The sequence below is a fragment of the Daphnia pulex genome, chromosome 2 (genome assembly GCF_021134715.1).
Source record: "Daphnia pulex isolate KAP4 chromosome 2, ASM2113471v1".
NCBI classification, from domain to species: domain Eukaryota; kingdom Metazoa; phylum Arthropoda; class Branchiopoda; order Diplostraca; family Daphniidae; genus Daphnia; species Daphnia pulex.
This window is the reverse complement of record NC_060018.1, coordinates 3,566,742-3,594,165: the sequence shown is the minus strand read 5'-3', so window position 1 is coordinate 3,594,165 and position 27,424 is coordinate 3,566,742. Positions and strand designations below refer to the sequence as shown.

At 44.1% G+C, this 27,424-nt stretch overlaps 1 protein-coding gene and 1 long non-coding RNA gene across 4 annotated transcripts; one reads left to right on the top strand and one right to left on the bottom strand.

Annotated features, from left to right (window-relative positions):
• Positions 1-1,014: 1,014 nt before the first annotated feature.
• LOC124188441 lies at positions 1,015-22,842 on the bottom strand. Of its 3 annotated transcripts, none has more exons than XM_046581074.1 (7): positions 19,922-22,842; positions 8,802-9,312; positions 4,097-5,822; positions 3,211-4,026; positions 3,034-3,080; positions 1,980-2,112; positions 1,015-1,845 (listed from the first exon to the last, which is right to left on the bottom strand). In XM_046581074.1, exons 1-7 carry the CDS (start codon positions 20,087-20,089, stop codon positions 1,782-1,784), a joined length of 3,465 nt encoding a protein of 1,154 aa, XP_046437030.1. In that variant the 5' UTR covers positions 20,090-22,842; the 3' UTR covers positions 1,015-1,781. The 3 variants fall into 3 exon arrangements, with proteins under 3 accessions (XP_046437030.1, XP_046437031.1, XP_046437032.1); XM_046581075.1 differs by lacking the exon at positions 19,922-22,842 and adding an exon at positions 17,346-19,776; XM_046581076.1 differs by lacking the exons at positions 8,802-9,312; positions 19,922-22,842 and adding an exon at positions 8,424-8,730.
• Positions 22,798-27,424, top strand: LOC124188442. The gene is made up of 3 exons (XR_006872358.1): positions 22,798-22,966; positions 23,117-23,221; positions 23,419-27,424. It is a non-coding gene; the product is annotated as an uncharacterized LOC124188442 (long non-coding RNA).

Below are 27,424 nucleotides of genomic sequence, written 5' to 3'. Positions count from 1 at the left end.
GTTATCCGAGTTGCCATCGTTTCGCTTCTTTTCTTTTTGTGATGGATTTCGTGCGAGATATGATGAAGCGATCAAATCGGTCGTTGCTGGTCGTAGATATATCCGTTTGCGGCATTGTATTATACATCAAAGTGGATAGAACCAGCGGGAGATGTGTAGTGTAGCCATCCACCTCTGTTTTGTATGTATGTTGCATAAACTCTTATCTCTCCCACTAAATCTATCCGAGCTCGCTGGCCCTTTACACGAGTTATCCACACACACACACACACACACACACGGGTAAATGTGTGCACTCTCAATGTCGAATGAGTCAACCCGAGAGTTCTTTTCTCTTCCAGGGGGATCGTAAATCTGTCGCCGTTTCTTCCCTCTTCTTTCTGACGACCGTAACAACGTGAATATATCCCGCGACGGACCCAGCCGGAGATGATGATGAAGAATTCCTGGTGGCCTGACCATCACAAGGAGAGAGAAAGCCTCTCTCTCTCTCTCGAGCTCTTTGGTCGGGAACGAATTCGGCATATATTTATTCACCCAGCAGCCAACTGGAAACAAATAACGAAAATGCCCTATGCGATGCGGGTCACGTCTTACCATTATATGCAGACACGGCCGAATGTAAACGGAACGGCAGCGCGGAACTCTATGCTTTGCGTTTGAGCCAGTTGGTTTGTGTGTGATGATAACAAATCGTCAACAAGTCGCTCTCTCTCTCTCGGAAAAACTCTTTTCTCTTATGCAATTTAAGTTATGGATGTACGACCAAGGGATGCAGTGTACGTACTATACGTGTGTCTATATGCGCTGCGCTATTCTCTTATACAATCAACCGAAGGATTTTGTGTGTGTTTTTTTTCCTCTTTTTCTAAAAGGAGATGAAAAGATAAGAGAAACGAGTCATCCCGGAATCTGTTCACGCTCTCAGCGGGATGGTAGACGCGGGACTAGATGTATACGCACGGTGAGTGATATAGCCCAAAGGAAGAAGGAAAAAAAAACGGGGTCAAAAACTCGTGAAAAATGTTTTTCTTTTTTTGTTGTTGCTGTTTTGAATAGTTCATTACACATAACACGACAGCCAATTTATATACACACAAACACATTGAATGAAAACGATCGAGCATTATGCTACATGTAGAGAGAATGAAAGAAAGAAAGAATAACGGGACAGCCGGGCAGACATTCACGACGGATGAAATAGTTAAAAGAAGAGAAAAAAAAACTTGCGAACACGCAATGACTAAACGCCGATACACATGTACAGATATCGTGGGACATGTCTGTCCTTTTCCTCAGCCAGCAGGAAAAAATGAAAAAGAAAGAAAAGGGAAAATATTATGATTTACACATTTCGAAAAATGCTCTTTTTTTTTCTTTCTTTCTATATAAATATATAAGAGAAATCATATCTGACAGAGGGAAAGTGGGATATACATTATGTATACAAATACTACGCAAAAAATCGATAGATGTACCGCATAGATTACAATTCAAGGTAGACATTTTTGAAAAGATTTTGAATATTATAAGGATCAGCCAGCGGCCCTCCTGCGTCGTCAAAGTGACAGACAGTCTACCAGTTGACGGACGGACGCGTTTACATACATTTTCTCCTCGGTTCTAAAAATATCGAACCCCCGAAAGCCAAAAAAAGAAAAAAATAAGTTGGAATATGTATATAAGGATACAAGAGACGGTTGCCCGGTGATTGCGATCGAGGAGGATAAGTTCACCCATCACTGACGTATTCATGGCGATCCGTGGGGCCGAGTTTATATTCAGCTGTCGTTGTCGCCCGTGTCTTGGAGCAGATCGTTGCACGACCGGGATTTGTCGGGACTCCTGTGAGAGAACACAAAAACATGGCCAAGAAGTGAATTATTTTCGTTCTACTTTTTCTGTATTCCAACAGGTTAAAAGGGAACAAGTGAAATTGTTTTCTTTTCTTATAGGTAAAATTATGGTAAACGCCTTACATTTGGTTGCGTCTCAACCTGCGGCAGATCTGCAGGGCCACGTTGCCCGTCTTGATGGCTTTGAAGAAACCGATGGCCTGAGCGTGTCTGAGTCCTTCGAGGCCGGTTCCGTTAATGGCCAGGATTTCGTCACCTTTTGTTCAGCAAGGGGCGAATGAAATCAAAGAAAGTGGAGAGAATTAGACAAGAGTTAGTTACGGTCATGCGACATTGGAATGCGCGAGCGTGGCCATTTCGGCCCGCCGAGTGTTCCCCGTCCGAGAAAGAGAAAAGAGCCGAACACAATGCGCGAATTTCGACATTTTTTAAGCACACTTGTTTTTTGTCTGTTTTTGCTTTGTTATTATTTTCGGTGAAATTCTATCTATATATGGCCGGGTGGTAAGTGGACGGAAAAGTAGGGCGAATTGGTCAGCGCCATTTCCAAATCGGCAGTCGCATTACCAACTATCAACTCCCACCAGGTTTTGTTGTCTTTCTATTGCCATCGACCGTATACATGTTGGCGGGTACAGTCGTCGTAATCTATATCGCTGCTCAATGGAGTTAGTTTGGAGAGAGAGATAAGACAAGTTTTCCCTCCCACTCTATTAAATGTGTGTCGGAGGAGGAGGAGGATTTTCTGGTATGTCACGAGTGCCGCTCTATCGCTCTTGTTATATGTTGCGGTGTTGTCCAAAGGACCGGTTCTTCTCCTCCGGCCGGAGAAAATAAAGAGGAAGAAGAAGAAGACGACAGCAATTTAAAAATAAAAAGGAGGCGCGCGTGGTCAACCAGACATTTCGGGATTATAAAAAAGTCAAAACGACTTCACTTCCCCCTTTGTTTGGCGACGTCAGCGCGTTAGAAAGTTGTCTCTGTTATATATATTTATTTTGTCTTCTTCTTCTTCTCCCCCCGGACCCTTATTGTCCCTTTTTATCTTTTTATGTGTTTCCAACTATCGTAAACGACCGGTAGTGGGCAACTCGTTTGTCTTTTCGCCCGTATCTCTCCAAAAGAAAATGGTACAACCTCAAAGTCTTCCTTTCTCCTCAGTATTTTTGTCTCTTACCTTCAATTAGTCGGCCGTCGTCGGCTGCCTGGCCGTTTGGAAAAATCCTAAACAAACAAATAACAAAAAGGGAAAAGACAATGAGCCCATTTGTTGTTGTTCAAAAGGAAAATGAACAAATTTACGATCGAAAGTCTAGAGAAAGATAAGAAAAGAAGAAAAGTGTTTTTGACGTACGTTTTGACGAAGAAGCTCATGGGACCTTTCGGCGAATCGATGCCGCCGACGATGGTAAAGCCGAGGCTCTTTTTGCCCGGGCCTTTCTCGTAGACGATTGTGTAAAACGAGTGCGAGATTTGCGTGCGAGGCCGGCGCGGCAGCGTACAAAAGTCGGAACCTTTTTTCGGACCCTTGCCGGACTGCTGGGCGTTGGCGCCAGCCGGGCAACTGCTATCAGCCAGGTCGCCACCAATGTTGACGCTGTAAGTTCGACTGGAGGTGGTCGAGACGCTGCTGTCGCCACTGCTGGCCGATGGGTCATTATTATCCGGGTTCAACGCCTTTCTGACCTGAGAAGAGCGGCGAAAGGATCCGCCGCCGCTGCTCCCATTGGTCGACGGTGCCGATTCCAGGAGACCGTCGGCTTCCAGGTGAGAACCGGAGCTGCAGCTGCCGCTCTCGCTAATCTCCACGCCAGAGTCATCTAGGTGTTGCGGCGGCGACTTTTGTTGCTGTTGCTGATGCAGACGATGAACCATCGTGTCGCCATCTGGCGGTAGAATCACGTTCTCGTAACAGGGCTCCTCATCCATCGGCGGACGCGAGTGGACGGGCTTGGAGTCTCCGTTGACCAGGATGATTGTCGCCGCGTTCTCCTGCAGCATGTCGTCGACCGAACGACGTTTGGCCCGCAAGTCTCCGCCCCGGCATACGACCATCTCGACGACGGGCACCGGCAAACGCAGAACGGCGCTGGCCTGAACCATCGACAAATTGCGAAGTCGGCGGCCGTTCACGTTGACGATTTCGTCATCCAATTGGAGCCGGCCATCCCTAATTTAAAAAAAAATAGAAAAATTATTAGTTTTCAATTTATTTGAAATTTAACATTTAATGCAAATACCGAGCGACTAGTCCTCCAGGTACAATGTGAGCCACCAGGTAACCAATGCTGCCTCTGGTCAGCTTCTTTTTCGCTATGAAAATGCCTAGCTCGGCTTTCAAATTGTCCGAATCACGCTCGATTTTGATGAGGTGAACGGACGTTGTTCCGTTGCTGTCAACTTTGCCGGCCGACGAGGATTTGCCTCTGGACACGGCCCGCCTATCCAGCGATGCCGTCAAGTAATGAGGTGAGTGATCCGCTTTTTTGGCCGGCAGCGAAGGCTCGGACGCAGGTGGTAACGGCGGTGGCGGATATTCGATGTGAATTCGTGTCGTGTGAACCACATGACGATCTTCTTCGTCGCAATCGGACGACGTCTCCTCCTCGTCTTCCGCCGGTGATGGCGACGAGGTACGAACGGGAGCAATGTCGTCCGAGTCTTCCACCGATCCGTTGGCGGCCGAAGTGGAATCGGCCGACGATAAGATGGAATGGTGTTCGGGAACTGGCGGTTCGGATTCCTCGTTGGGCCAGAGAGTCTCGTAAGCGCCGGAAGTGGATAGCAGTCCAGGAGAGGAGACGGTAACGACCGAGGAATCCACCTGATCGACGGAAATGTTGTTGGTGTTCAGGGCTCGGTACTGGAAGATGGGCGACAGGGAGCGTCGCACTTTGGGTTGAGGCTTCCGCCAAGAGGAGAGAAGCTGGCAAGGTTGATAGTGGCGGATGTAGGACGATTCGGAGATGGAACTGGAGTCGGACCATTCGGGAACAATCCCGCTGTCACTGTCGCCCAGCTCGCCCCGCAACACGATGGGACTGTTGGGCGAATCCAGCTCGTCCTGCAGTTCGGATGAGGTGTTGGCTGCAGCGCCAGCAGAGCTGGACGCCGCCAAAAGTCTCTTCCGGTGGAAATCATCCAGCGAGGGCAGCGTACTGCACGAGAAGCTGCGGAAACTACTCCGGTTGGCCTTCTCCGGAGTTTCGCCTTCCTTCATGGGATGGTGGTGCTGACGGTTTCGGATGCGATTGAGCAGACTGCCGGTCAACGTGTCTCTGCCGTTGGTGACCATTCCGGCCACCGGATTCTTCAGGTACTTGTCCGAGATGGATTTCAGTTTGGTCTTGAATAACCCCGGGCTGGACGTGGGAGTTACGTCGTCCAGCGGTTTCATCGCCAACAATTTCTCATCGACCGAACTCTTTGGTGAGGATATCGATCCTTTGTTGATGCTCATGTAGCGCTGAGGACTCCAGCAAGGAGGCCGCGATCGATTCTGGACCACTGCGGCCGGCTGGTAGTCGGCCGGTTGGGCCCTCAAGCGATTTCTTCGGCTGGACGTCATCGATGGCGTTGAGGAACTGTCGTTACATCCATCGATGATGTTGTCCAGGCTGGCCGTTCTCCTGTGGTTCTGACCGAAGGCCCGGATGGGCGAGAGGCGACGGCCAGTGGCCGCCGAGACGGTGCCGCCATCTGTTGTGCAGAGTCCGTACAAGCGGATCCATTCCTCGCTCTCGTTGTCCTCGTCGTTGGTTTCGTCGTACTGGAGCGGGACTCGGTTGGCGTAGCGGACCCGCGGCGTCGGCTGCGGCCGGACGAATGACCCTTCGGTCGTCGTGAAATTGCGATGAGCCGCAGTGACCGGCACCTTGGGCACAGCTGGCGGGAAGGCCAGGGCGGCGCTGGAAAGACACCGGGGCGACGAGGCCGATGACATGGACGATCGCCATCCGCACGAACCTGGAAAAAAATGTACCGAGAGAAAACAACAACAACGGACAAAATGTTAGGTAAAATTCAAAGTAACAAATTTAGATCGACATGAGAGATAATGATGACCCCGTGAGCGACGGACAGGGTCGGGAAATTTAAAATATAGATATAAACTAGCGTATTCATTAAGATTCCTAGAAGAACATGGTCGGGATTCTCTCGTGACTCTTATGCTGGTGGTATCTTTGACATCTTGTCTCACAAGCCCCTACGCGCCACTGGCTCTCTCCCCCTTCCACCGTGTTTTCCAGCACTCAGCGGGAGGAGGAACAACAACAACAACAACAAGAGAAAAACGAGTCGGGAGAAGAAATAAATATAAAAATTGACATTCCATTCGAGAAGAGAAACAAAGAAACTTAAATATGAAAAAAAAAGAAGCCACTAAAAATTGAAAGAAACTGGGAAGTCTGACCCGTCCACAACTTGGAAATCCGCCGCAAGAAGCAACGCTGAATAGCGGGGGGATTATTATAATACATACCCGAGGTCACCTTAACTATCATAACTCCCGGTATATAATTTCAGACATTCCAAGATGATAATGAGTTTACCTTGTTCATTTCTTTTCTTTTTCGAACGGAATTCACGTCTGAACTCCGAACCGACCAAAAGGAGCGGAGGGGCCCCATTGACACACACAACCGACTAGGACGATGGTGCAACCGGCGTGCAAGAAAAATTTGCAAGTATAGTATTGCGTAGCCGGAGAAACAACGGCATCCGACATGTTAACGGCCAGCAGGAGAGAGTCGAATAAGGAAAAAGCTATCAGCTGATTATAACCGAGAAAGACCCAGCAATTAAAAGGTGGAGTTTATACATATGTTACAGGCAGCAGCGGGTTTCTGGCAATTTATAATTTTGGAAGGAAACCGTATAGCATAAACGTGTACATGTCGCCAGGGCCAAAGGCCCCTGCCAGCTCCTTCTCCAGGAGGACTGTTGAGGTTAGAAACTATTTAGAGGTCGCCGGAGCTATTTGGCTGTACGGTGATAGGTAGTTAGTTTTTTCTTCTTTCTTACGGCGGATGTGATAGAATGCGCATCTCCTTGGCCCATGCCACGAGAGTCTCTTTTCGCTTTTCAACGCAATCACTTGTTGTTGTTGTTTTTTTAATGTTGGATTGCATGCGAAAATCACATCCGGGATAGTTTGGGAAATTGCTTGTTTGTTATTTTTTGGGAGAATCTGTGAGTCAGCTGGAAGGAGATGGCCACATATTTATATGCGCGCAGAATAAACATATACAGCGCGCTAATACAATGCGAGAGAGGCCAGAGGAGATAATGGAGAAAACCCAACGGTCGTCATTTCCTGGCAGCACGACGCAACGAAAAGAAAAAACACATTTACGGGAAATTCCTCAATCAAAGTCGAGAGAGAAAGAGAGAGAGAATGCTGACGAAATAAGAGATATGGACGACGTGGGTTTCAAAGTGGGCAATTTGGCGGCAAATTAGAATGGGCAAGGCCGCGTGCGTTTTATATAGAAAAGAAGAAGAATGCGTGCCCCCCTTCTCTTTTCTTACGTATTCTACCTGCTGGCCCTGTTTCATCTTTTTGATGTTTATCAGTTATACAATTCTACGAGTTCGGCTAGCTCTCTTCTTCTATTTGGAAAGAGAAAATCTTCTTTTTGTGTCGAAGAAAGAAGAAGAAAAATCAAATGAGATTCGGTCGACGTCGCTCCCTTTTTCGCTTTTCTTTTAAACTTCCCAACTCGATTTACCAGTCAATAAATTGTGGACAAGTTTGGGCAACAGCTCGGGCCCTCGAGGGGGTTAAAAATTATGTGTAACACTCATATTAACTAACCAGGTAAAAGGAATAACGTTAAATCAAAATCCAATCCAATCAAAACTAACAAAAAGAACACGGGGCTAAAGAAAAGAACTAACAAGTTTCTGTTTTTTCTTTTCTTTTTCTAAAACTTTTTCTTTACATCACGGGCCTTTTGTCCGAGGGGTGAATACGTAATGAGTCAAAGAATGCGGAACGTTAACAGGTCGTTGCCAGAAATAGGCCTGCAATTATGTTGATATTCTTTAGTTTCTTTCTTTTATAGTAAACTTCTTTTAGTGTTATTTTCCTTTCTTTATCTTTAGGGTGTAGTAGCAACTACAGTTGTTTCGGTGAAGAAGTCAAAACTAGGAGGTAAAATTTTCTAGCTGCATTTTGCTTTTACATATTGAAGCTAAAACATTGCTGAATTTGGAAATCGTTGAACAATCTAAATTGTGAAACACAGGTGGTTTGTTGGCAAATGATTGCAGTGCTGTTCTTCCAAGAAAATCAAAACGTTTAAAAGTACCAATGAACCATTTGTAAAGTAACTGTTGAAACTAAATTATTAACTACAACATGACACAGTAAAAATTTAATGATACTTAAAAATGAAAAATGTTACAACTTTAATCTCGAAAAGCAAAGGGAAACTAGAAAATTTTATTTTTCTACCAGGCTTACCACGTTTTAGCATATCAACACAATTGCTTCACCGATAGATTGTAATCATCAGAATACTTAAACAATATACTTTTTAATTGTTTCAAATTTTACTTTACCTTCAGCTGGATTTCGAATTTAGCCTTATCATTCCGTTTCGTTTGTAACCTGCCCAAACTTCGTTTCATTTTTTTAAACGAGCAGACGACACTTTTCTTCTAATTAGTCACGTGCTTAAGAAATCGATAGATACTTTTAAAAATCGACTTTTATGTTAAATCTAAATTCTAAATCGCTCAAAAGCGATAGAATGGATTTTCTCACCCGCGATTGACATCCGCTCAACGGATCAGAATTATTTTTGTAAAATAATTGGTCTCAACAAATTACTCCCCGCTACCACAGACACAATAAAAATAAACATTTGCACGAAACCAGTAAATAATTACTTTGAGACCTTAACCGCCACAATTAAGACCCTTCAAATGGACACATACCTTTGCCTCCGCTACGTCGCCTCACGGCCGGCTTCCTCTTCAGCGTGCAGGGAAGGTGATGCTGGGAGTGGTGGTCGGCGAAGGCGCTGGAACGCTCTGCCGACATGTTGTCCGACAAAGCCGACCTGGAGCGGCGGTGCTGGATGGTGTGACCGGATGAGATTGGCAGATCCAGGGTGGATGCCGTGTCCTGGTCATTTCTGTGCCGCAGGTGGTGGTAGTTGGCCCACTGGCCGACGCCGGCGACCTCGGCATCGGCCGCAGCCGCCGAGTCCAACTGTCGGAGCGGCGACAGGCTGATCAATCGAGGGGCGTTGTCCTCCGATCCTTTTCGGAACCAGCGCATCGTGACTTGAACGGTAGTCGTCGGATGTACAAAATGGCCACCTGGAGGCTTGCCACCGGAGTTATTGATGACTCCGGCCGTCGGTGGTGGTGGGTGGTGAGTTCTGCAGTCGGTCCAGCCGTCAGAGCTACGACAACAGCAACAACAAGAGATGGGCCCACCGTTCTGAAATCAAATCCAAAGGGTTATTCACAATCAACAAAAAGAAGCCGTAAGTTTTTCAAGTAGCAACACCCACACAGAAATTGATTGCAACAGCAGCACATTATTATTATCACGGAGTGGCGTGACTACATTGAAAAGAACTTCAAGGTTCTCCTTTTCACAGTCGTCCGTCAGATTTCAGTTTTTTGTTCTGTCAACTTATTAAAAAAAAGGTTTTTTTGTTTCAAATTGTCCAGTGCGCACCAGTACGCTGGTCGCACGGACTGGGTGAAACCTTTTTGAATGAATCACGACTCTTTGGCCTGGCCTATTATTCCGAGTGATGTTTTCCATGTCTGGCCACTTTCAAACGCTCGGGAAAAAAAAAACAAAAAAACATTTCGCCTCCCCCAATCCGAATCAAAAAGAAAAATGGAAAACCTTCACATTTTGTTTCTGTGTCTTTGTACTGTGCCTTGCCGGTTTTTGCGTTGATTGTCCTTGTTCCTCTTTTTCCAGCCGATTATTCGGCCGTTTCTCTTGTCTGTGTCTCTAAACGATCACCCCGAAAGAAAAAAAAACACTTTGGTATTCATATCGAAATCAGTCAAATGTTATTTTCGAATCCCATCCGTCACGCGATCGGGCAGACTGAAATAAAACGGTCCCGCACGAGTCGGTGTGGTCCCGCTTCCATTTGCCGAGTGCATTACGTGATGGATGACGAAGTAGGCGCTAATAAAAATTCAAAACAGAGTCGACGAAAGTGAAACGACAATGGGAGAGATTGTAAAAAATTCGACCAGTTTAAGAGCCTCGGCAATAACAACAACTCGGTATTCTGGAACACAACAACAATGCACTATGCGGGACTTTAAGGGCCAGCAACTTACTCCCAACGTGAAGAAAGAAAAATACAAGGGCGTGCCCTTAACGGCTACGTCTTATTCCCTCCATTGTTAGGTAACAACAAGAGTCGCCCATAGATCATAAGATGGTTAGGGGAATAAAACTGGAAAAGTACAGCACACTCTAACAATCTTATAGTATATACCCGAAAAGAAAACAACAACAACATCATCTCTTGTTTGCTTGTTGTACGGCCGGATCACGACCAGAAAACATGCGCGTTCCGAGACAACCTTGCCGCTCTTGGGCAATATAAAATACAAGAAGACACGAGTCGATTCTTTAACTCTCTTTTCGCCCGTCTGAGAGTTGCTGTTGTTGTTGTGTGCGCACCGAGACGAGGAATAATAATCGTCAGAGTCAAGTACAAAAAAAAAGTATTAAGTCGGGCCTCCGTGAACGCACACGTGAGAAATCGGCCGGTCGGATTCCCATCATCACCGTCAGCGTCAGCGTTCCGTCTCTAAAAACGTGAAGGCTTCTTCTTCTCCTTTCGGGCGTTTTTATTATCGTGAATTTTTTGTCGAATGTTTGACGCGCGCGCGCTCGGGCGAAATCGAGAGTGAAAGCTGGGCCGAACCGGGAGCCAGCAAGCAGCACACGTCGTGGGAAAAATCAACGAAAGAACTCGTCTTCTTCTTGTATGAATAACGAGAAAAAGAAAAGAATCACGCAGCAGCATCAAATAGAGGCAACCGACAAAAGAGAAGAGAAAAGCAAAAGTTCTTTTCTTATTTCGGTTCCACCTCCGCTATTCACCTGAGCCGCCGCCGCCACCACCACACACCGCCCACTTCATCAATGGTCTTAGAACACGCTGTATAGCGGCGTCACCTCCCCACACACACACCCACCCACCGACGCCGACCGAAAACGGAACGAACAGAAAAAGAAAAGGAGGATTAAAACAACAGGAGGAACGACGAGAACGTTTTCGGCATATTTAGTGATGGGGGCTGATGAGAATCTCGTGAGAATCATCAACCCACTATTAATTTTTAAAAAGAATAGAAATATCCCGCCGCCGTCTGTGCTGTGCTGTGTGCCTATTGGGCACTTCCAAATTCCCTTTTTGTCGCTCATGACAACGACGTCGATGGCCGTCGTTCGGCTGTCGTGCTTGGCCCCGTGATACATTCGACAGGTTACATAAACCTTAGATCTTAAACGGAGAGTTCTTTTTGTAAGTAGTGAAAGTTTTCACATGTACGCGCTGTAGATATTTATATGTAGACGACAGCGAATGGAATCAACTGCTGGAAAGGGAAGATGCTCCGGTCGTGATAACATCACAAATCTACTCAGGTTCAAAAGTCTTACACACTCTCTCCCGTGTCGCTTTTGAGTTTTTCTTTCCCTTTTCATTGTCGTGATTGAAACTTGTGAACGCGCATCTCCACCATTTTCTCCACCGTTTTCACTCTCATCATTTTCTTTTTCTTCTTTTTCGGTCAGGAAGAAGGGGATCACGTAACGCAAGGCAACAGTGTACATACAGTATACATCTATCTAATTCAACTCACGAAAAAAAGATTTTCAAAAGTTGAGATGTTAAGAAGAAAAAATCATCAAGCGGCAGCCGGTCTAACATGTCCTTCTTCATCACGCGCGCGCATCTCTTCTTTTCTTTTTCTTTCCGGCGGCGTGATTTTCTGATTCATCCGAGAGAGAGAGGAGGAGGAGAAAAACGACGACGCCCAACTTGTTCTCTAAATATTGGCCTTCTCTTTTCTTTTTTTCCTACTTATTAAACCAACTGCTATTATATAAGGGGAATTGTGATGAAAAAAAAGAAAAAAGAAGTGTTGTGCCGGAGTCAAGTCGGAGGCTCTTCAACCGAGCATTTTCGTGTCAGTGTACGACTGGGCATATGATTATATATGCAGCAGTCAAGCTGTTACGTCAGGCAGAGTCTCTCTCTCTATCCTGAGTCCCATCTGACGAACAGTCTGTCGCCGTTTGTTGGAAAATGAAATTTCAACGAAACAAATGAAAAGTGGATGCGATGTATAGTAAACGCGGGATGTGAAATGTGGAAAAAAAGAGGAAAGAAAGAAAGAAAAAGAAAACCAGATCTAAGCCGCGCTGCCTTTTTTAGCACGGTTCACGCAACAGGTGGCCTTATCGCGCGGGAGAGACGTTCACGAATGATTAACATACGCTGTGATTATTTCCCCATTCCGACACACAAGAAAGAAAAGAAAAGAAAAAAACTTTTCATTAAAATTGTGTCCATCAAGTCTGTGAATTAGAGTTAATCAAACTGTGTGTGTCTTATTTGGTGAAATGTGTCAGATAAAATCAGCCGCGCTCGTTTGCGTAAATGAATCGTTTCAACAAACGGGAAGTCGACTCATTTCACTTTCGTAGAAAAGAAAAAACCCTTTTAAAGATTTTGTTCTTATTGCTCAATATGGTGATGTTGACAAAAGTCGGGAATAAACCAACGGCCAACGCGCAGACTTCGTACGGAATTGATAACGAGGTCAAACCGGAAGGGGGGGATTTCTATAACGAACTATAAAATAAGGAACAAAAGAAAATGTACAAAAAAGAGATTTTTCATTTTGCTTCCACTTTTTTCTTGTCTTCCTGATTCCTTGACTTTTGGAAAGGGGATTTAAGTTGTTCAACGTATTCAGGGCACATATGAGAGCCGAGCTGCTGCCCCACATCCGTCCCCTTTTTCCCCCCTCAAAGTCAATCCCTTGGACGGGGTCTCGGGTCTCCCCCACACACACACAAAACAACACAGAAGAATAGAACGAAAACTAATCGAACTGGCAATACTTCGAATGAACGACGACGACATCAATTCTTTGAAAAAGCTTTCAAAAAAGAGGCCCCCAGAAAAAAAGAGCAAGTTGTTTAATGTCTTTCTATAGAGAAGATACGTGTATAATATTTATCCTCGGCTTGTTTTCCAGGGGGGTTAGTTTTCTTGTGTTCCAGGAAGACGGGAAAAAATCTAGAAAGGTGTGCTGAGGTTATTTGAAAATGCCAGGGAGAGAAAAAGAAATAAAGAAGAGACAAAACTCTTGTCTTGTGAAGGTTTTTCTGGGGCCCTTCTTCTTCTTCTTCTTCTCCGTACAAGACGATAAAGAATAAAAAGTCAATCCGTGGAGAGAAGAAGAAGGAAGGAAGGGAGAGAAGAAAATAAAAGGTTGATGGGGATATAGGTAAAAGAACTTTTTAAAAAAAAGGTGTACACAGGGAGAGAGAGGGAGAGGTAGAAAAAGGTAAAAAAAGATGAAAATCCAAGGGTATAGAGAGAAAAATACCGTTCCACCTCTGTGAACGATTTTTGTGACAAGGAGAAGAAGAAGAGAAACAAGGCACAAGATTTAGATTTCCCACCAGAGAGACTCACAGACTCTCCATGGCCACAGATGGGGGTGGAGTTGGCAATCCACCTTTTAGGCTCTTTCTGCCACTTTCAAGTCCATGGGCAGATAGGGGGGGATAAGATTTCTCTTTTGTGGACGTTCTGCTGGCCATTTTTCATGGAAACGCAGAGTGAAAAAAACCCAAGAACAGGTCATCAAAGCGAAATGATGTCGACCTTTTTTTCTTGTTATTATTATTAAGGGCATATCCTTGTGTTATTATTAGATACCCAAGTAGGCCTTGGGATGTTCCACGTATAAGCGCGCTTGATAACCCTTACCGCAAACTCAATGAACGTCGCCATTTCAATCAGTGGGTAAAGAGTGTCAAGGAACTCGGCCGTCTTGGGCGAGTGCGATGGCCGATGTGTTATTAAGGTGTACAGCAGCGTGAATGACCAACCGACCAAAATGCCACACACATAAAAGTTACGAAATAAAAAAGAAAAAAAAAAGGAAAATAGTTGGGGCTGCTAGAAGACTATCAACGTAACCGCCAAGCAAGAAGCAAAGGTTTACACGTATTACACATGTGGTCAGCAGTTGTTCTAACACATCAAAACCTTCCCAGAGTTTTTAAAAAAAGGGACCCAAACATAAAAAGACACAAGTCGGCAAAAAAGGGGGGGGGGGGGGAAGCCTTGAGTGACTTTGGCTGAAATAAAAGCTCCAAACCAAAAAGTTCTCTGGCTATATACACGTCTGCGTGACGGTCATTTCCACCTGGCAGGGTTTCCAGCAGGTGTTGGAAGAACCCGTCAATTGGAAAACCTGGGAATAAGAATCTGGACTTGACAACGGACAATCCATACTAGTCATCTTCTTCTTAGCTTCTTCTTTTCGGTGTTGTGAACGCAATTTCCGAGTCATCTTTCCTGTCCACTGGACTCAAAACGCAATTAGACAAGCCGGCCACTCGACTTGTTGTTGCCAGCGACGAGGAAACATATTTCTGATAATAAGAAAGAAGGAACCATAACATCGCCTAAAATGGCTGAACTGCGCGTCTTACGTGTACTGTACCGCTCGCGTCTTTTTCTTGGTAATAGTTTTTGTGTTGCCGACTCTTCTTGCTGGGCCAACGAGCAAGAAGAATAAGTCAACAGAAAAGTTGAGACTTTGCATTGACGTTTGGCTGTGCACAAGCCACGGTAGCCGGAATGGGAATAACGTCGCCGTCGTTTCGGCTGCGATGTAGAAACTTTTTGGGACGGTTTGATGGACATCCAACCAAGTGGAACAGAGAGAAAGAAAAGGAGAGTCTCTTTTTCCCGTGTGCAGAAAAGACACACACACAGACACACAGGGCGGCTAGAGGAGCATCAGCCATAAAAAAGCGAAGGAGATGCAGATGACTTCACTTGGCTGGCTTGATATTACGATGGCTGCCGGGCGGAACCCAAAGCCAACAACATTGTCTGCTGTGTTTGTCTATTTGTGTGTTATTATCATGACAGGGGCTGGCAGCCGGCTATTTTGGCTCCTAAATGGGCCCAATAGGGGCGATATACACGTAGAAGGTTGTCGTCTCTGCACATCAACAACAATTCTCCATAGAAATGGTTTTTGTGAAAAAAAAGAAATGGGCCACACAAGAGAAAACTTATTCATCGTCGGGGGGGACAAATTCGATTCATTGTGCCCAGCGATGGAGAAATTCCATTGGGCTCGTTTGACCTAAGGAAACAAATTCCGCCCAAAAGAAGAAGAAGAAGAAGAAGAAGAGAGAGCATAGGGCCTTTTGCCGTGTAAGAAGTAAGTCAACAGACACGTCAAAAGTCTCGGCGGGAAATGTGTTCAAAAGCAAAGAGAAAATGGAGAGATGGATCGGGGGTTAGATATCAACACGCCTCGCAGGCGGGCAGATCCTTATATGTGTGGAATTTGGGGCCCCGACCGACTGCAATAACTGCCCCCCGGTTCTTCTTCTTCTTTTTCGAATTTTGATTCCTTCTTCTTTTTCATATCCCCGACGTTTTGATTCACCTTTTTCTGACACATGATGGCACGACCTGTTGTGTGGCCCGTCTCCATCACTTGGGCTCTCTACACATTGTTGTTTAGTAGGTCCGTCCTCGCGCCTGCTTTCCACATCTTTCGTGTTCCAACTCTTTTTTTTGGGAAAAAAGAAAAAGAAAATCTCTTGACTTTTGAGCGCCCCACAAATTTCCACATCACTTCATCATCCGCCCCTGTGGCGGATATCTGTTTTCAATGTTTTCTTCCATCTACAGAGCTATCAGCTATCTACAGCCAGGACGTTCGTCTAGCGACCGACTTCTCCGCTTTTTCTTCTTATTTTCTCTTCTCTTCCGCCGTATTACATTTTTTTAAGGATAGCTACATCCCGACTGGCAGATATACTGTCCAACAAAATCTATTTCAGAAAACAATTCTTATTTTACGACGGAGGGGGGATATTCTATACAGAGGTGTGTCTGTCAATGACAAAAGGGAGGAGAAGAACAGATGATGATGATGAACTGGAATGAAGAGAAAAGAATTTGTGTGTGTGTCTATTGAAGACAAGAGAGAGAGTAGAACAACTGCTGGATATATAGCCAAAAAGAAAAGAGAGAGAGAAAGGACCAAGGAAAAAATATGACAAACGATCAGAGCGCGGATCATCGCCGCCGGATTCGCCTCCTCCTCCTCGTCTTTCGCGAGATGAAAACTGAATGAATCGAAAAAATACCAGACGGGAGGAGTTGTGGGACCAGAGGGGGGTCCTTTCACACACTATGGGCAGCAGCGACTGGACTAGAGAGAGACTGGAGAGAGAGAGAGAAAAGCTTTCCCGTCGATTCTTCTCTGTCTGTCCAGTTTTGTAGCAGATTTCGACACAATAAGGAGATGAAAGAGGGAATAATAATAATAGCCATCATCTACGTATATGTATATATGTATAAGACACAGCCTGCCAGCGGATCCTGCAGCTCCCGTCTATATCCCGCCGTCATACAAATTCCGGTTTCTGCGAATATCTTTCCAAAATGGATGGATAGGTTTTCACCTTTCTCTTATATTTTATTATTTCTATCTCAGACTCGCTTCTTCTTTTCTCTCCCTTTACATCCTATAGTCGTCGCCGTACAGTTGCGCGGTATGCCGATCACGCAATGTCCAATTAGTCTCAAGAGTCCAGGCAATGAGCCAAAAGTCGAGAAAGAAAACGAGGCCGATTCAGCCATTAGCCGCTTCCTTAGTAGTCGCTACGTTCATTTGGCAATCCGACCTAAATGCCAGAGTACTGCTGCTACCAGAAACTTTTTTATTGAGCTCTAACATATCGTCGCTGCTGCCTCATCTTTTTGTTATACTTTTTTTTTGTTTTGTTTTTGTCTTATTCTCTCTCTAGCTCGGTCCGACACCGCGCCCAATCTCTCCAGGAGAAGAAGAACGCCGACCGGGAGAGAAAATGAACAACAGCAGTCAGTCGCTCAGCTCGACGGCGCTCCCTTTTTTGTTCACCAACAGGTCCCGAATTCTTTTTGTTTCCCCATTAGATAACAGACAACATACACATGGGAAGGAAGGCGGACAATAATAAGGGCAACGGCCCAGTCCGGGCGTTGTTTCGTCCGAAAATTGGGTACTCTCTTTAGGTTAGAGATATGGTATATACACTTGAGTTGAGTTTTGTTTTTCATTTTGTCCAGTTTGAGTTGGACCAAATTGGATCAACTCGACTCTAATAAACGCTAATTGTTTCTTTTTCTCCAACACAGAAAGAAATAAAAATTGTTGTTATATTTTTACCTGGGCTTGTTCCTGGACGAAAAAGGGGAGAAAATATATCTATCACTCTCTCGACTTTTTGGTGAGTTGTAATATTTTCTTTCTTCCTCCTTTCCCTTGTTTGTTTGTTTCTTTTTCTTTCTTTCTTTAGCAGCCGCTCATTTGTAATGCCGGTCAGGTCCGGAATGAAACGGACAGACACACACACACACACTGTAATATATATCGAGAGAGAAACACTTTGCTTCTTTCCTATTCTTTTTTTTTTTCAAAACTGCCCCGCCAGAAGAATAGCCAACGAATTCCGTTGCTGGTTTCCAAAATGGCTAGAAATACTATACTACTAATAATAACACTGCATCACAAACACACAAACAACAAACGACAATAGCATCCAGACAGCCAACAGTTTCACTCGCACACACACACACACACCTGCTGCATACAGTTAAGCTACTGCCAAAAAAAAAGTTCTCACTTTTCTAGCTGTGATAAAATAATGCACAGCCAAAGGAAAAGAGAAAAGAGGATGATGTGGAGGTGGCTACCGTTCGGAGCGCCTAGCACTAACTGACTGACGATGCCGAGTCCTTCACCGTCTCAGGTAACCCAAGAAAATAGAAGGAAGGTACCCACACGCACACACACTGCATGGACTGCTATAAGATGTGGGTACTACCCACACACACCCCTTGGTCTCCTATGGAAGAGCAACCACACACAACCAAGTCTATGGGGATAGGAGTGCTGCTGGCATGTCTTATTGTACGCGCTATAGAAGAGCAGCAGCAGCAGCAGCAGCAGATGGCTCATATGCAGTCTCATGCATAAGAAAAAGAAGAGGTGCCTCAAGGTATCGAGCTTCTATTACTTTTTGGGGAATGGACTTTCTCGGTGTTGTTTCTTTCTCTTCGTATCAGCATCTCATCCGTTTGCTTTTTTGTCTTTTTTTTCTTATTTCTTTTCGGGTTTCTTGGATTTGTGGCCGCCAAACCAAATAGGAGGAATTAAGAATAATAAAATGAAAAGAAAAAAAGGGGGCAGCAACACTAGACGATAGCCAGCAAGTGGAGAAGACGGTGGATGAAAACGTGACACCGTTGTTTAGATATATTATAACATCGTCCCTTTCAGAGTTCCAGGAGTTCCTTATAGACGATGGCAGGAGCCATGCAGGAATATACTTTTCAAACAGCAATTTGACATTCTTCTTCATTTTCATTTCGCTGCTGGCCGTCTGGAGATGGAGACTGCCGGGGAATTCTTTGGAGATTAGTTTTTATTTTCTTCCGTCTGTGCATATGGATATGGATATACACCGCGCTGACGGTGGAAAAGGAATCCAAGATAAAACAAACACAACCACCTTCGTCTTTTCTACTTGCCCTTTTCGACAAGTAAAAAAACAGATGAAAAAAAGGATTCATTTTCATTTTCGTGTGTTGTCTTCTAAATGGTTTGTTGTTGTTGTTGTTGTGGGGAGGGCAAAATACGAGCCGATAAGATACACACATAGAGAAAGAAAGAGAGAGACTCTATAAGAAACCAATAACACGACCGACGGCTCCAAAGGAGCGAGTAATTATCCCATTTCATTATATATTCCTCATATGATGGAGGTATAACGCAGCCTCTCTTAATAGAAGAAAAAGGAAAGAAGAAAAGAAAAGAAAAAAATCTTCTTTAACCGAACCAGAAGGCCGCCGCCAACCCATCAAGACACGCACACACGAATAACATGTGGAATGGCCAACCAACCGAAAATCCCAATCCGGGCAAAACAACTACTATGGGGCTATATACGTATATAAGTTTTCCCCGCGCGCACACACACACACACACAACTTTCTTCGCTTCCTTGTGTCTACAAATAATAATCATAAGTTAGTGAGATGTGGGTAAATATCTTTCGTTTCTCTCGTGTCTGTTTGCGCTTTAAATTCCCCCCTTCCGGCGTATCCATCTTCACTCTCCAGAGTCTCTCCGGAGTCTCTCATCAGACCCGGCCCGGCTAAGAAAAACGGAGAGAGAAAGGGAGAAGTGTTTTGATAACAAATTTTCCAAGACAGAGCGCGGGTCAAAGGTTCACATATACCCTACTCCTCATTCGCTTATTCTTTTCTTTTTCTCATTTCCCTTTTCTTTTAGTTTTCTCAATTATTTTGAAAGGGCAAAAGCAACTGCTGGCATGACACGGAGATTGACTTGGGACTGGGCGGCTTGATGGACGACTGACAACTTGGCAACAACCCGAGTTGATATTCCCTTGAAGCACATCATCAGCCAAGTGCAAATCAAAAATTAAGAGGAAATGAATAAAAAAGGAGAGTTGAAAGAGAACTTTTGTCGTTTCCTCCCATTGGAATCGCCAATTGGGAAATGAGGAAAAACAGAAGGAATATAAGAAACTTGTTCATGCGCAGAGCCTCTTTTTTTTCTTTCTCTTAGGTTAATGACGCCTTTATAAAAAACACGGATCAATTGAATCCGGTGGAATAACCTTTTGCATTCCGTTAAAGACGAAGAGAAGAAATTCGAACGAAAGAAAGAAATAAATAAAAAAGGAATTTTCTGTATAAGATTCTTGTTCTTTTTACTGGAATGGATTTGATGCGAAGGACGGAGCCTCGGTTGATTGGGAAAGATGTGGTCGATTCGGTAGTTGCGGTGACACAAGAGCCGTCGTCACCGCCGCACGCCGGATGCTGATGCTGGCCGTGACGCAACGGAGCGCGTCGCCAACTTGTAGTTTCATTGGTAAACATTTCGCGATTTCACTGGGAAAAAAAACCTCTTAACAGGATTTTTCTTTTCCCCCCTTTGTCCTTAAACAGAAAACTTTTTCAAATAGTTTCTACTTTTCCCAGTCGGAGAAAATGACGCAATAACCGTTTTTGAAATTCGTTGTTTTCACGACTTGTGTGTGTAACTGCGATGCAAATGACGACACTTTTTTTTAAAAAAAAACGTCGTCGACGTTATTGTCAAAGTAACAAACACCCACAACGACTTTTAAAAGCAACGATCCGTCCTTGTTGTTGTGGAATGCCGAGAATGTCGGTCCGCGCACCGAAGGAAAAGAGAAAACGATCCGACACCGATGACGGAATCCGATTCACTGACGGAATGACGATGAGAGGCCCGTACTTTTTGATACACAAGACAAGGCTGGTGAGCAAAGTGTCTAGAAGGGGAGGAGAGATGGCTGTATACTACACTACTACTACACTATTCACAGGGTAGAAAAAGAATAATGGAGTAGTAGTGTTGCTATTGCTCGGCAGAAGAAGTTGGCCAACAGCTATCTCCAAGGGAAGAAAAAATATAACTTTTATAGCGGAGGTACGTATACACAACGAGGGGGGAGGTACTTGGTGGTTACGTTGGAGGGTGGCGCACCTGTAGGTACACGCACACAAAGGCCTATTGTTCGTTGGCCATCCAACATTTCTCCGAGAGAGATATCCATAATAAAAAATGGAATTCTCCGATCGTGAATGATGATCGGTGGTTGGCTGTATAGCGCACCGAGGCAATTAGTGGCCGGTCGGACCAGCAGCAGCAGCAGCTCCCGAACGATGGGGGCAGAGAAGAAATAGACTTTCTATATATTTTATTGTTAGCGAGAAAGAGAGAGAGAGAGAAACAAGGCACGGTTTGGTTCAAGGATGATTTCTCAATTGATTAGAGTGTAGAGCGCTGCTGTGTAGTTTGTATGGCATTCCGCTACTACATAGCCATTTATAATGTGTATACTCTACGCGGACTGTATTTCTCTTTTGTGATTGTGTGCTGATATCTGGGCGATTATAACGATGGGGCTCTCTCTCTCTTTACCCATTGCCCGTGTGTTTGATTGTTCGAATGTGGGACGACAAATGTGGGTGTGAAAAGTCCAGCTCTTATGCGTGCCGTTCACACGCTCGCCATGTCTCTATACTACGGCGAATAGCCTCTACTATATATTGCGGTCGCCGTTTGAAGGGCGTCCGTGTTCATAATTGGCCACCCACAAACTGATTGCACGACGACCGAAAGGGCCGTGCGCACAACTGCGGGCACTTTCCGTCGATTTTTGCGGTGTCCAGCAACGCGGGCTCGCAAATGGCGCAGGGGAAATATTCGGAATTTTTTTTTTAAATCAGCCATTACGTGATAGACACCAATTTGAATCATGTCGACAAACGAGGTATAGCAAATCACAATTTTGTGAAAAATAAAATCGTGTTTGCCTTATTACGATCGATGGAATCACCCATAGATTTCGTGACTCGTTTCGAATAACGAAAGGGGCGAAACTGGACTGATTTATCAATCCGATGAATTAGAATGGATGATGGCATATAACCACCCGCCGTTTGATTTTTCCTTGTTAACTCGAAAGGTTTGATTTGGTTTCTTTCAAAGCAACGGACCTTTTTCAATGACATCGTGAATACAAAGTCGCATGGAGGAAAAAAAAAATGAGCCGGCCAACTCACGTCCTTCGTGAGCAACTCGAGAAAACTGTAAAACAACTCGACGACCGAGTCTATAGTAAACCCGTGACGGAAAAGAACCCCTCCCTGGTAAAAAACCAACCAACCAAACAAATAAAAAAACAGGGACATTTCAAGTTTTCAACACGATATAAATTAAATAGCGATTGTTAATTGTCTAGCTACAAAAAAAAAAACTTAATTGGAGGTTAAGTGGAAAATTGGCAAATTCGTCCCCACACAAACGCGTGAGACGGGATCAAATTAGTTTTAAACGTTATCGAGCAACTGTTGCCATTGGCTTATTTAATTGCCTTCATTTGACGACTAGAGTACCGGATACTACTCCCTCCCACCTCCTCCTTCCCCCTTACGGTCTATTGAACAACCTCCGGGAGTATGACGTCATTCAAGTACACTCAATGTTTCAGAGTCGTTTTCTTTCGCCTGTCTATACAAGCGAATCGCTTCACACCGAGTTTTTCCCATTCTAACGCATCAAGGCCAAGACGCACAGCGAACCGTAGATTTTTTTTATTTTTTTAAATTTTCGCGCCCAGGACGCTTTTCAAAACATTCACGTACGTTACGTAAACACGAAAAAAGGAATCAACTTTGAGAATTGAGAAATGGAGAAATGCCATCCGGCAGTCTTGTGTATTTATTTTTCTCTTCTATTTCTTTTGGAGGACGACAGGATATATTTCCTTTTGGCTTCCAAAAGGGTCCTCTGGTATTAGGGCGGGTTTTTGGTCTTTCTGCGGGTTTCATGACAATTTTTATTTTGATCTTATCCGTCCAGGGAGGCGGTAGGCGGTAGGCTGTATTTTAAAATTTGTTGAGACGAACAGATTGATATGAAAATAATCTCGATCTGCTGTTCCACGGATCTATTAGACTATACCAATACAATCCTGAATCCGTTTTAGCAAATCCGTCGAGCGCGAGTAAGAAATCAGTTTTGATCGTTTTGGGATTTAGGGGAGGGGGTCGATTTTTAATTTCTATCGATATCTTAAACAAGCATGGCTGATTAAATGATTAGTGTCGTCTGCTGCTTTCGTTTTATTTCACAGAACTTTAACAAAGAAAATTTTCAAAAACTCTTAAATCTCCTTATCTATGGAATAATTCAATTACACACTTCAGGATGCTGTTTACCAGGTAAATAAAACTAATAATTTTTAAATAGAATGATTGGTAAACTCAATTAAAAATTTGTGAAATGCTAGTTTCTGAATAGCAACTATCATGTTAGCCCCCTGTCTATGCATGGCAGTTTGTTTGCACTATGTAACCTGTTCCTTTGGGCAGATTTGAGCCCAGAGACGAGACAGCCATCATAACCACTAGATATGCCAGTTTTGCTTGTGCTTGTATTCACCTGTCAGCAGCAATAATCTTAACATCATCACTTGGGTAATGGTTTTCGTTACATTGATTTCTGTGACCTGCTAGATGCATGACTTGCAAAAATGCAGTACGCATATCACATGTTAACCTTAAACTCTCATGTTATTAACAATTAGGGTTTACCCACTATCTCATTTTCAACTTGTCCTTTCATGTTTTTTCTGCAAAGATTTTTCGTAACCCATTTTTCATTTTTCATTTAGAAAAACAGCATCCCTCTGGATTGGAGAAACTACCGATGTCGATCGAGTTATGGATCTCTTCTTCCACTTTCTTTTAATCCCCTCTGCCCTCGTGTATATCCATGTGTGTGTGGGTGTATTCACGAGGACGTCCTTTTTTCCTATCCTTCTCGGTGTCTTCAACTTTTCAGCGGAATAGATGGAGCAAATGTGGATGCCTGGCCGTATTTCCCAGGCTTAAAGGTAGGACAAATTTGTCTATCTATTCTTACTTTTTGAATGTTTGGTGACGTTGATTGTGAATCGCGATACAGTACGGAGTACGATTATTCCTGAGTTATAGGCGGTTGACTGCAACTATTTTCTCTTGACATTTTTGTTTTATCTCAGTCAGGGTTCACTAAAAATCTCATTTGTCGAACGACTGCAGATCAGGCTTGTTTTTGTTCCTTTTTTTCCATTGCGACTTTTGCGCTCCGCAAGATGCTGTTGTTGTTGTCGGTTATTTGTAAGGGTAAAATATGACCGCCAAGATATTATCTCTACATATCTGCCACTCGCCATTCGCTGGTTTTTGTGCAAAGGGTTCGGCGCAAATCCCCACACAAACATATTCAGGTCGGGATCAAATTAGTTTTAAACGTTATCGAGCAACTGTTGCCATTGGCTTATTTAATTGCCTTCATTTGACGACTGAAGTATACCGGATACTCCTCCTTCTCCCTTACGGTCTATTGAACAATCTCCGGGAGTATGACGTCATTCAAGTACACTCACAGTATACAAATGTTTCAGAATTTCGTTTTCTTTCGCCTGTCTATACAACCGAATCGCTTCACGACTAGTTTTTTCTCTATTCTAACGCATCAAGGCCAAGCCAAAACAACGAAGTGAACCATAGATTTTTTTGTCGATCCCGGGACCATCAAGTCATCGTCGCTTTTCAAAACATTCACGTACGTGTACACGAAAAAAAAATTGACTTTGAGGATATAGATGGAGAAACGCCATTCGTCTTTCATGTCACCTGGCCATATTCCACCCACAACACAAGATCTATTGATGATTTTTCTCTCTCTTAAACTTTCGATGCATATAACATGCCCATGTATTATACACACACACACACACATAATAATCACCACTTTTGGCTTCGCGCGTCGACTTATGTACATGCAAAAGGCCATGAAAGACTCTTTGCTGCCGGATAGTCTAAAGTCCATTAGAGTTGTGTGTGTATATTTCCTTCTTCTCTTATTTCTTTTGGAGGACGACAGGATATGTTTATTCTTTCAAATTTGCATTGCGCGACTTTTGCGCTCTGCGAGATCCTGTTGTTGTTGTTGCCGGCCATTATATGGGTGAAATGTGGCCGCCACGATATTATCAGTCTTATTATGCGTCTACAATATTATCTGCGACTCGCCATTCGTTGGTGTTTGTGCAAAGGGTTCGGCGCAATCCCGACACACACACACACACACATAGAGAAAAAGCAAAAGAAGATGGGCCAGTCACGCCGGGGCTTCTCGCATTATCAGCTTATCTTCTTCTTCTTATTCTTCTTGTGTCTGTGTGAGTCTATATCCTTTTAGTTTGTCTCTCTCTCTCTCTTCTTAGTTTTCTTCTAGCAACAGCGCAGAGACCGTGAACTTGCTCGACTGTTATCTCGGTCGTCCATGTCAGTCGTATTACGTGTCGTCAGAGTTCCAAAAGCTTTTGATTATTCAGCGCACCGAAAAGTCTGGAGAGGAAGAGAGAGATGGGAGAGCGATGCCGGAACCGGTCTGAGGTCACCTTCCCTTTTCGTTGTTTTTTGTCTGGCGCAAAAATATCTCTCTCTCTCTCTCTCTCTCTTGACTGACGGCCAGAGTTGATGTGACTGGCTGATGGCTGGCCTGTTTGACGAGTGACGCCCTCGACCAAACTGCGAAACACTGCGCACTTCCAATGAGAGAGAGAAAAAAACGCAATCTTTTTTCTTATTTTCTTTTTAATTCCATTCCACAAATGGTCGAAAGAAAAACAAAAAACAAGATGGTCACTCAACTCAATGTTCATTCGTTTCGTTCATCAGCTGTTTTTTGGGATGAAGAAAAAAAAAAGGAAGTTATAAGGAAAGATATTAAAAAAAGAAAGACCAGCGGGGAGTACATTTGAGATAATGCGCAGCGAACTAGGATGGGCCGCTCATTTGCCAGTGTGACTCAACTATCGTCTAACATCTTTCATTAATGGTTGTTTTTAATGGCGGAAAGGAACGTGCTATTCTCAATAGAACCCGCCGTATAGAGAAAAGGAAGACAAAAAACCCCCAACTAAATACTAGTTATACTACTACTATTCTAGACACTAATAATATCGGGAGTCCCGGTGTGTGTGTGTGTGTTAGATAACCGATGGCGCAAGAAGTCGTCCAAAGGTAAAAACCAAACCAAAATAGAAAGAAAAGAAAAAAAAGGTTATGAGGATTTGACAGTGGCGAATATTGGCATTTGAGAGAGAGGCCCCCCGAAAGAAACCGTAACATTTGGTCAAAGTGTCAGTTGCTGTTTGGTTATTACGACAGTTGTGATTTTGACGTTCTTCTCACTTAACAAGATATGAAGACTTAACCGTTCTTGACCCGCACGCAGCACAGAACGGGATATAGAGGGGCCAAACCGAAAGAATTGGACGAGAGAGAAGACATAGAGCGCAGTCCAGGGCCTTTTTTCAATTCGTTGTTGCTTCAATGGCTCTAAGGCCGGCTTGCAACCGTGTACAGTTTTTTGTCGCTATGCTTGAAGCCTAACCCAGAGGACCTTTTCATCCGGTTTGGGTTGACGTCGGGTCTCGTACTAACTATACACAGTGGAAGGAGAGTGGGGGGAGACGAAAATTCTAAACTGGAAAATAACAACAACCGGACAACCGGCCTGCCCGATGCATGTCGTATAATACGTTATGATTATTTTCCTGTAAAAAAAGAAGAAGGAAAAAAAGCTCACTGGCGGTCAAGTCGCCCCTATCTACTACCTCCTTGTGTTGTTGGTCTTAGTCGTTCATTTTTCCAGACGTGGCTTCCAGCGCGGACTTCGAATGCGATCAACAGACGTGAGCAGCCAAGCGAAATGCCGAGACATCAAACGCAGAGCCCCCCGTCTTACCCGTCAGACAATTTCTAGATTTATTTATTTTTATTTTCGGAAGGAAAAATAAGTCGTGGTAGCCTAACTACTTTTCCCGTTCGCTGATTTCCGGAACTGAATGAATCATAAACGGGGGGTCACACCCACATGTTTTAAAAAAAGAATTAATTCGATAGACTTGAACTCTGTTTTTTCTTCAAAGATGAGTTTCTTTTTTGTTTTGTTTTTTGGGGTTTGACATTTCTTCACGAACGAGCGACAATTGTAAGGTCTCCCAGTGTACAAGAGGATCAGCGATAGAAATAATTCACGCAATACCCATAGACATATCGAGTCGTTCCTGTTGTAACTTCTCAACTTACGTGAAAGTCGCATTCAACTATCGTATATTGATACTTTTATTCGAAAAGAAAAGGGAAAAATTGTTTCAGGACTTTATGGCCGTCCCTATAGTGCCAAATTGTCCATCCAGCAGGTTGGTATGAATATAGGAGAGTCGGTGAATATAATATGAGATGATAACAGCGGGAAGAGAAAGAAATGACTCACCTGTCTTCTCGCAGATCCGGTGAAAACGCAGCTCCGGGTGATGTAACGGCCTCCTTCAAACAAAACAACACGGCGCACTCATGTTATCTCTCTGTGTGTGTGGCGGTGGCACTGCGAAAATTAAAATTTGTGATTTGTCTTCAGACAAAATTTTTCTTCTTGAGGAACTTACAGTCGACGTCCGCACTTTTGAGTTCCTTTTTTTGTTTTTGTTTTTATTTCACAACCGATGAATAAACATGAAACATGTCACGGAGCCGAAAGAAACCCAAAAGAAAAATTTAATCCATTGGCTCGTGTGTCGGTGAATTATTCAAAATGTCTCCGTCGTCCCGTCTACTGGCGCG

Excerpts from the sequence above, each read along its gene's own strand:
- LOC124188441 (XM_046581074.1), bottom strand. The coding sequence starts at position 20,089 with ATGTTTACCAATGAAACTACAAGTTGGCGACGCGCTCCGTTGCGTCAC. Across the intron at positions 3,081-3,210 it reads ATGAGCTTCTTCGTCAAAAC|GATTTTTCCAAACGGCCAGG; the intron begins GTACGTCAAAAA and ends TTGTTTGTTTAG. Across the intron at positions 2,113-3,033 it reads CGACGGCCGACTAATTGAAG|GTGACGAAATCCTGGCCATT; the intron begins GTAAGAGACAAA and ends GCTGAACAAAAG.